The following is a 9,899-nucleotide window of genomic DNA, read 5'->3' as shown; positions in this document are numbered from 1 at the left end:
ACACACACACACACACACACACACACACACACACACACACACATACACACAGACACATTTCCTTATCTAATTATGTATTCGCTGATTTTTTTTTCATTCGTTCTCAACTATTTACTCTTACAATTTTCTGTTTTATTCCCTCTCTTCCCTCTCTATACTTCCATTCTTTATTAACTAAAACTAATTACTGAACTATTGCATATAAATTGAAAATTTTATTCTATAATATAGAATGAAGCAAATTTATATGCAAATTATCATTAATGTTTAGCAATGACTGGAAGTGGAAGCGTAATTACAATCAATAATCAAATTTGAAACCGAAAATTAAAATTTGAGATGATGTTATGGTATTTTGTGGATTTTGTTCAACAATTTTCTTCATCTATCAAACAAATCATGCAATCTTGCACTTGACCCTTAATCTCGCACACTCACTTGACCTTTAATTTGCATAATTAATGAAATTCAGATAAAGCTAGCTAGATGATATTTTGGACAAAAGTTTCTTGATCGCAATACCTATTGACTTTACACTAAACGGCCTAATAATTTACTTATCATTATTAACCTGTTCTTCTCATGTTTATTCATTTATTCCTTTCAGGATTAGCTTACCGGAATGATACATGAAACGTTGTTATGCTCAAAAATCGATATCAAATGGCAATTTTTAATTACATTGATTTGAATTTATTTAACTTTGACAATAGTTGTTGATCAAATTCTTTTTGTTCATACTTCATATTTACCGGATAGATTGGAAGATGATGTCATTTTCAACATTCATGAAAATACGACTCATCACTTTGACGTATTAACAAAAGATCGGAATCATTTTGGAAGTAATGAAAATAAATAAACAATTCCAACTCTAATTTATCGTTCAGTTTTTATTCATCCATGTTCCCTTGTAAATTTCAAAGTTATGCTTAAAACATATTAAATTAAGCATGTAAAGTAAATTTGATTCAACTAAAACAGGTCATCATGCTGTCATATGATAGTTTTATGAGGCGCAAAAGTTAAGATTCATACATTTCTGTTATCAGTATTAAGACATTGGGATTTAAACGATTACCTAATATGATATGTAATTACTTAAATTATTTTTACTTTACAAAATAATCGAAAAATTATTCGTAATTGTATGGTCTGAAAAAAAAGGTTTTTTATATTAATTTGACTTACTGATTAGCTTATCATTTTTTTTAACAAAATCATTCTTTCGTTTCATTTTTCAATATTCTAAAGTTTTGGGAAATTTTAAGGTAACATTAAGCTAATAAATGTAAGCCTAAGCCTATAAAAGATTTAATGTGTATTTCGCACAATTATGCAGTTGATATTTGCATATTTATCAGTTAATTGAATTTATGCTATGACAAATTGTCCCAATTAAAATTACTCACGACATATTAGATTAAATTTACTTGCTAGTATTGAAATTTAGTGAAATTTTTTGCAACATCAGTTTCCTTACATATGCTTAGTTTTATTTTCTGTTTAGCCTGATCTAAATGAACGAAAATTTGGCAGAAAAAAAAACTTATTCAGAAATCATGCTTAAGTCCAAAATAGTGATGTTAACAGGAATATAGTTGACCAGCCGATGACTGGACATTGCATGTTTAAGTGGACATTTCAATTCGAACGTCCTGCATAAAATCCGGCTGAGAATTCTCTAGCAAAAGTATTTAAAATGTAACTTTCACTCTTTTAAAACAGATTTTTCGCAGTGTCGTTTTTTTTTTAAAATTCTATCGCATAGTTCCATTTGAAATTAACCATCAGATGATAAATATCGGTATCTTAAGAATCAAATGACACAAAATGCAAGTACGACTAATTGAGTTTGTAAATTTAATTTTTTGAAAAGTTTAAAAAATTGTTGAGTTATATAAATTTTTAGATCTTAACTATAAATTAATAATGGGAAATTATTAAGAAACACCCACTACTAACAATTTTCTGTTAGGTTCAAATTCAGCACACCTGTTATCAATTATACTTATGATAAGAATAACTCTCTTCTGGTTTTGATTAAATTAATTAATTCTTCTGGTCTACAATTATCATTTATCGGGAAATTATTATCGTTTGGTTTTATGACTTTTTCATTCCGAATTCATTTTTTCTTTTTGTTCAGAATTTTATTTTAATTTTCATTAATTAATCATTCAACCAGTAATACTACAAATCATTCTGCCATTGATATTCGTTCGAAAAAAAAAAGAAATTTATATCTATGAGACTGCATACAAACTATTTGCTGTTTAGTGGAACTTGTCAAAATGCTTGAATTTCAAAATTTGAAGTCTTTGAAATTTTGAGTTTTCTAAAATACCTAAAAGGATATAAACCAAATGTCATTGTTGTAATTGGAAAGATAGCCTAGATTGACAAGTCCCATATTGTCTAGATTGGTAAGTTTCACATAGCCTAGATTGACAAGTTTCACATGGCCTAGATTGGAATCGGATGATAATTGTATTGGATAGTACTAATATAAAATTAAGTCTAACTCAATCCTGCCTTTATCACTAAAATTATCCTTACTTTTTAGAGCTTACTCTTCCTACCTGTATTATTATATGGATAGAATAGGTAGGATAGGTAGCTCGCTTACAAGTAGCATTGATAAAAAGAATTTCAATTAATTAATTAAAATATAAGATAGACTTCATTTCTAAATCTTTCCTGCAGAAAGTCATTTTTAGCAGGAATCTTTTTTCACGTTTATGGTTTTTATCAATTTATCATTCATTTAGATCAGTTCATATGATTTGTAATGATTTTATATGCAAAAGGGTATTTTGAAGTGAGCAGGAAGGTCATCATAAGATAAGGAAAGTTTTTCACAACATTGATATCAAGGATGATAATTTTTTGATAATTTGGTTATAAAGAGAAGTTTCGAGAAGGATTATATTTGAAAATCTTATCAGCGGATGATCTAATTTCCTCATCTTCTGAGATCATTTTTAATTTACCGGTTAGGCAGGAATTGAAAGTATGAAAACATATTAACCAAAATCCGATCATTTAAATAAAGTATATCTTTTCGATAATTGGAATAATTGCATATTGAAATTAATGGTAATATATGAGATTTTTCCGAAATGAAATCAGGTTCAAGATATCGATCATTAATCCGTTTTGGTTAAACCATTCGATCAAAATAATTTATTTACTGTTCGTAAGCAGTTTTAAACGCTTTATTCTTGACGTTCATACGTTTGTATTTTCACGTAAATGATTGATGCTGCTATTCAGTGACGGTGACGTGGATGATTACACAAAAATAAGAAGAAAAAAAAGGGTTAAATACCATATGATACATTGAGCGTGATGTGAAATTGATCGATGATGTTATTCGATGATGGTACTGGTGGTAGTGGTGGTGGTGGTGATGATGATGGTGATGATGATGGTGATGGTGGTGTTGATGATGATAATGATGATGATGAGCTCATGATGGTGCGAGTAATAGTGAGAGAATTAAGACTTAGTTCTCGCCTTCTTGGCCACTTTCAGAAACACAGAACTGCGTGGTGGACATGGGCAGTAATGAGCATCTGGACCTGGTAGACCCGGACTTCCAGGCTGAAATTTCAACGAATGACTTTTTTTTTGCTTCAGAAATTTTGAGAAAAGAAATTAGGTTTGTACTCTCAGAAAATATAGTAACTTACTTGAATCGAATTACCATATTTATAAAATTTTGATTTTGTTTAGTTATTTTTAAAAAAAAGAGATAAGAAAGTATTAGTTCTGGGAAAATATTCTTCTAATTTGACAAAAGCGGTAACTTACCGGTCCTGGTCTACCGTCTCCACCGCGTCTGCCGTCATTACCATCCCTTCCTGCTGGTCCTTGTTCACCTGGTTCTCCATCAGCACCTCTTTGTCCATCTTGGCCTGGAGATCCTGGTGGTCCCCGTGATCCAGTTGGTCCTTTCGGTCCTTGTGGCCCAGTTCCGCGTTTGCCATCTTTACCTGGTGGTCCTGGTTGTCCAGGTGTTCCATCGAGTCCCGGCTCACCTGGTTCACCTTGTGGTCCCTGTTGTCCTGGTCCACCTCGTGCTCCTGGTCTTCCATCTATACCCGCTTTTCCAGGTGGTCCATCTTCTCCAGCTTCTCCTATTGGTCCTTCTGGTCCCGCTGGTCCCGCTGGGCAATCGATGCATTCACGTGGTGGAGGCGGTGGTGGTGTAAGAGCCGGTGGACCTGGTGGTCCATCTCCACCAGGCGGTCCATCCGGTCCTTTTTCACCTATATCTCCACGTGGACCTGGTGGGCCCCTTGGGCATCCTTCTGCGCTCGGTCCACAATCTGCAACATGCCATATCCTAAATCTATTCCCAATCATTGCTAAATTTTATTTTCCTTCTTAAAGCCACAGAATTGTAAATGTTACACGAAAAACTGTATCAGGACTTACTACATCTTTCAGGAAATTGAAATTGTCGCTTGAATCTCGCAAAAAGACTGGAGAAAGTTGGAGTTGCTTCAGTATTACCGGAGGGATGCATGTGTAACAACAGTATCCTTTGCCATGTGTCATCTGCTACAGTCTACAAACGGAAATCCTGATCATCGGGATTAAATCGATTGCAGAGATGTGGATGAATGAATGGATGAAGATTGCATGAGTAAGAGAAACCGGAATAAGAAAATAATTAAACATGAATGGCGTAGATTGTAGGATTAAAATGAATGAATTGATTAGTTCTCATCAATGTCTCAAATTAAAATTTAATTAAGTTATTAAGAAAGTGATTTAAGCCCAGCGTCATATTACTAGCAGGATATTGATTTCTAAATTTTCCATTTAAGACAGAATTCATGAATTCTCAAGTGTTTGACAAAAATTCGCAACGCAATTTTACTTCACGAAAAGAGAATGTCAAAGATAAAATAGGAGGATGACAGTTAGCATTAATAATTTTTGAAAATTTTCACTTTAAAAATCTTATGTCCATTTCAAAAATTTGGAAATTGAGCATAAATTTTGTTTGAAATATGCAAAATAAGAACTTTAAGAAGTACTTTTTAGTTGTTTGTCAAAGAAAATAGATTTAAGAAAATTTTAAAATATTGTCCTTCTTTCAAATCTTAATCAAAATTTTTATTAATTTTATAATTTCATTCGTTATTTTCTCTTTTAATTAACTTTAAAATTTAATATATCACGTCAACTGTAGAGAATGAATGCTGAAAATTCTTCAATTATTATTCGATGAAAACAAAAGAAGATAATTATTGATAATTTTATTAATTTAATTACAAATATACTAACCTTAAATTGGCCCATTTCATCCATAACATCGTCATATAATGTATTGATATCGTTGTAAATGATGCAAACAGCAACCAAAGAAACGATTATCACAAAGACGCTGCATGCCGTAGCAAGACCCACGAATACCTTCACGCTCATCTTGCTACCTGAAACGTGTTTAATTACGTGTATCCCATTAATGATGATTAAAATATGAAAAGATTTTTAACTTTAATAGGTATTCATACTTAATTAAATGATCAAATTTAATTATTTGTAAGTAATCGTTGATATCTTATACATGATATAACTTCATCTAATAATTACCATCTATATTAATCCATTATAGTTATTTCAAAAAAAAAAAACTATTCAAATTTTTCCATTATCGAAATTTTTCAAAATGATTTCAATTATCAAATTTTAATTATTATAAATTTTTCACTGAAATATATTATGCAAACTTTTCTTAACTAATACATAAAATATTGGTAATTATGAAAAGGAATCAAATACAATAAGAGGATCACAGTAATAGTGGTAGTTGTCAACTACCGAACTTGAATCATTTATGATATTGCTAAAAGAAGGGAAATGAAACGCTTATATTTTCGGTATAATGTCGTTCATGACCGCCTCCTACCAATATTTTCTTACCTTTTTTTTTCTGTCTAATATATAAAACCAAATGGTGCCACAAAATTGAAAGCAAGTTTTGTGGGAACTAATAGAAAAAAATATTTCGTACGCTAACAATAATTTATCATTTACTTTAAAAAAAAAAAAAATAGAAATACTTTTCGTTCTCTTTTTCTTAAATGATATCTGTTAACCCTCAATCAATGATAAGCAATAGGACATTTTATTGTCATCTTAACATCCCTATTTTTTTCGTCATTTTTACATACCTTTAAAATTTGGTTGATTGGTAACGAGTACAATGGTAATTGATAGGCAAAAACAGAAATCATTCCCTTCAAATGATAAAACAGTAATGTCTTTCTGAATTGAGAATGAGAGAGTGTGATCGTGTCATCTGTCAATTATTCTAGATACTGTGACATTTTCACTTGTCCTCTTTCAATCTTTCCATTTTTCTTTCTTTCTTTAAATTTTCTTTTATACTCTAAAGCAGTTATTTTGCTATTTTTTGTTTCATCAATTTTCAAAAGGACAAAAAAAAAAAAAAAAAATAGTGAACGAATAACTGAGACATTTTCCAGGAGCGCAGCGCACAGTTTTGTCTGAACCAATGCCGCCAGTAATAAAATGAACCTTTCTTTTTTCAGTAAACTTGAAAAATTTTTCGGTTAATAATTGAAAAAAAAAAAAAACTATGCAAAAAGAAAATGAAACGAAGGAATTTTACAAATATCACAAATGAAAATTATGAATATTACCAATCATTAAAGCCATCTTCAGATGTCCAATAAAAACGACAATCTCATCAAATTAATTAATTAGTAGTCATTATTAAAACAAGCGAAATTCATTGTGATTAAATACTCCGTATACAATTAACAAATTTGATATCTATAAAGCCGAAAAGTATCCAATTAATTAAGCCTTCAAGAAGTTAGATAGATGCTTAACTGATGATATCAAATGATTTTATCACTGATTACATATTCTATTCGAACAATATTTGAAATATGAACAATTTTTATATCGATCCAATCGTACATTTCTCACAAAAATGTGTTTTGATTAATTCACAAAATTGCTATTTTCTTTCATAATTTATGCAAATTTTTTCAATTCTAAAGTATTTAGCCATTTTTTTTGTTTTTTTTCATTTCATTTATCAAAAAAAAAAATGTCCAGAATATTTTTGTCATTTTTCTAGAAATTACTATTTTAGCATTTTTTTTTTTTTTTCATTCGAAAAGATATCATTCCATGCATCAATCGTTCCCAAATCATTCGGCTATTTTTTAAATTATTTAATTCTATTCATGTTAAAATTAAAATTTAATAATTCGAAAAGCTGAATTTTTTCTGGAATTTATTTATTTTTGCAACCATTAAAATATGTTATATTTTGGAAATGTTAAGAAAAGCGCAAAGAGCAGAAACTATTTTTGTTACTGTACAATAAAAGTTGGAAAGATTGACGAACCAGAAAATTGTCACCAAATGGAAAAGTACAGGCAAGTGGAACGGCAAACATTTCTCATTCCAAACATTTATTTGTCTGTGAAAAAAAAAAAAAGAAGAATGTAGCAGAAATGAAATTTTTTTTTCCCAATAACAACTACTACTGATTAGTTGTTATGGGCGGGTTATGCAAATTGTTGAAAAATGATGAATTCCCATAGTTGGCTTAATTTAAAAACCATTGGGAAAAAAAATTGATAATTGAATAATTCTTGTTGATAAAGCAATCAATATAATGTAATATTTGATTAACTTTTGAATTTATCAAAATTAAATTAACCAAACAAATGTTATCACCAATTATCATTTTATTATTGTCCTTCTTATTGGGATAAATGTATATACAATGGATTAAAAGTTTTCAAAATTATCATCAAACGGCAGTATTATAACGTCTAATGAATGGTTGAGCAGTAATTAATTCATCTGTTAATTTACTCGATTTTGATTCAGATGATTTCGATGCTTCCTGCAAATAATTTTATTCTTTTGTTGAAAAAATTAAATTACAAATAAATGGTAAATGTTTTCTTTCTTTCCTTTTTTCCTTTTTAACAAAGCTAAGAAGCTTAACGAAATATGTCACAGAGGTAAGTCATCCGTCAATCGTAACCTTTGTTAAAAATTAATCAATGATAATTTCTAGCCAAGCACAAGATAAATGTTTAGCCTTATGTATTTTATATGAAAGTAATTTCAGATAAATGCCCCCATTTCACTAATCGATGAACAATTATTGAAAGGTATGCGTAAATGAATAACTAACATCTTGCTTTTTAAAAACTTCAAATACAGGTGTTCCTTTTCTAGATATTTCTTCTTCATGAAGAATTTTCTTTGGTTGTGGAAGGAAAGCATTCCGAAGATTTTCCTAAAAAAATACAATTTATTTGATAAAATTTGAAAAAAAAAAAAGATTATTCTTTTTAGCAATTAAATGAAAGTAATTGATTGACAAATTAAATTAATTTAAGTGACAGGAAAAACGGGACATACCGCTAAACTTCCCAATAATGAAGTAACATTCCCTTTACGAGCTTCAATTCGAGATCGATAGAGGAATTCACCAAGTGCTGCTAACATTGATGCAATCATACCACCCATTAGAATATAAAATATTCCTGCTACTTTGCTCAAATTAAGACTTGCATTATGACCATCCTAAAAATTCATAAAAAAAAACCTCTTTTTATTTTTATTTTTTATTTGATACAATTCAAATTAGCTTAATTTAGAGATGTTTCAACAAAATCGATAACTCTTCGTGTTTAGTATTGAACGGACGAAAACAGTTCATCCAGCAAAAGAAATGACCGCGATGCCTTGATCGCATTCTCCTCGATCATACCACCATTTATTTTCCAGTTTCTTCAATTCACCACGTTCTTGCAATGCGAGAATTGCTAGATTGATATGATCTCTGAAGTTTCTCGAGAAAATATCAGGAATTCCGGAAGAGTTAAAAAAAAACAACTGATAGCTAGATAATTGCTTATCGATTTTAATTTATGATTTGACGATAGAAATTGATGAGAGAGAAATTATGAATATGTTTAAATAGCTGATATGAATGCTAGCAAGATGGAATAAATAGCAGGAGAGGTTAAATCTCTTCTATTTGTTCCATTTTGCCAACACTTATCAGGTTAACGATAAGTTAATTATCAAATTAAGCCTAGAAAAGATAAAATGATTTAATAGGTCATATCATATTCAACCTAATTGGTAATACTAGCAAGAAATCAATATTTTGTATAATTTAATAAGATACTTGTATGGAGAACCAAATGGTGTTGCAACTCCGTAACCAACTGAATTCAAATTTGATCCTTAAAAAAAAAAAATGGTAAAATTTAAAGAAAGTTAAACTAAGTGATATCAAGAATGAATTATTGTGATAATTCAAATGTATGAAAAGATTGATGAGTAATTCGTTGGATTAACTTGCCAACTTTCATCGTATCACATGGTTTTCTTGTATTTGCATATTCATTTGCTGTAGCTTCTAATAGAAAAGCATATCGTCCTTTATGACTTCGTACTCTTTCAATACCTTCTGCATAGGTTGATGTAAATACAGCTGGTACCTAATAAAATCTCTTTGTTAGCATATCTATATAAAACGACAGTTTTAGAAACTTAATTACAAAAGAAGAGATGAAAAAAGTTAAGTAATAATTACTTCATACTTTTCCTGTTTGTTTAATTAAAAAAAGTATTTTGAATGATTGCTATAAAAAGATTTCTATACTCGTAAGTTTCTACAACTGTTTCAATTAAATTACCTGTAATTCCAATTTCTATACTCGTAAGTTTCTACAACTGTTTCAATTAAATTACCTGTAATTCCAATTTGTATACTCGTAAGTTTCTACAACTGTTTCAATTAAATTACCTGTAATTCCAATTTCTATACTCGTAAGTTTCTACAACTGTTTCAATTAAATTACCTGTAATTC

The 9,899-nt window shown here is 29.7% G+C and overlaps 3 protein-coding genes across 3 annotated transcripts in view; all 3 read right to left on the bottom strand.

Moving 5' to 3' along the window:
- Window positions 1–3,323: 3,323 nt before the first annotated feature.
- LOAG_09703 (hypothetical protein) lies at window positions 3,324–3,476 on the bottom strand (the record flags this gene model as incomplete). The annotated part of the gene is made up of 1 exon (XM_003145230.2): window positions 3,324–3,476. The coding sequence occupies one exon, from the start codon at window positions 3,474–3,476 to the stop codon at window positions 3,324–3,326; it is 153 nt and encodes a 50-aa protein (XP_003145278.2).
- Window positions 3,477–3,501: 25 nt separating this feature from the next.
- Window positions 3,502–5,442, bottom strand: LOAG_09702 (hypothetical protein; the record flags this gene model as incomplete). The annotated part of the gene is made up of 4 exons (XM_003145229.1): window positions 3,502–3,606; window positions 3,817–4,334; window positions 4,444–4,576; window positions 5,302–5,442. 4 exons carry the CDS (start codon window positions 5,440–5,442, stop codon window positions 3,502–3,504), a joined length of 897 nt encoding a protein of 298 aa, XP_003145277.1.
- Window positions 5,443–7,813: 2,371 nt separating this feature from the next.
- LOAG_17529 (glutamate receptor 1) overlaps window positions 7,814–9,899 on the bottom strand; it is a gene marked incomplete at both ends in the record, with an annotated part of 8,420 nt that continues 6,334 nt past the window's right edge. Inside the window, 6 exons of the mRNA XM_020450190.1 lie at window positions 7,814–7,909; window positions 8,207–8,311; window positions 8,437–8,601; window positions 8,755–8,860; window positions 9,212–9,269; window positions 9,389–9,527. Of these exons, the coding sequence (XP_020306174.1) occupies window positions 7,814–7,909; window positions 8,207–8,311; window positions 8,437–8,601; window positions 8,755–8,860; window positions 9,212–9,269; window positions 9,389–9,527 (669 nt within the window). The remainder of the gene's footprint in view (window positions 7,910–8,206; window positions 8,312–8,436; window positions 8,602–8,754; window positions 8,861–9,211; window positions 9,270–9,388; window positions 9,528–9,899) is intronic.

Source organism: Loa loa (genome assembly GCF_000183805.2).
Source record: "Loa loa unplaced genomic scaffold supercont3.87, whole genome shotgun sequence".
NCBI classification, from domain to species: Eukaryota; Metazoa; Nematoda; class Chromadorea; order Rhabditida; family Onchocercidae; genus Loa; species Loa loa.
The sequence above is the reverse complement of the archived record's forward strand: the minus strand, read 5'-3'. Positions and strand labels throughout refer to the sequence as shown.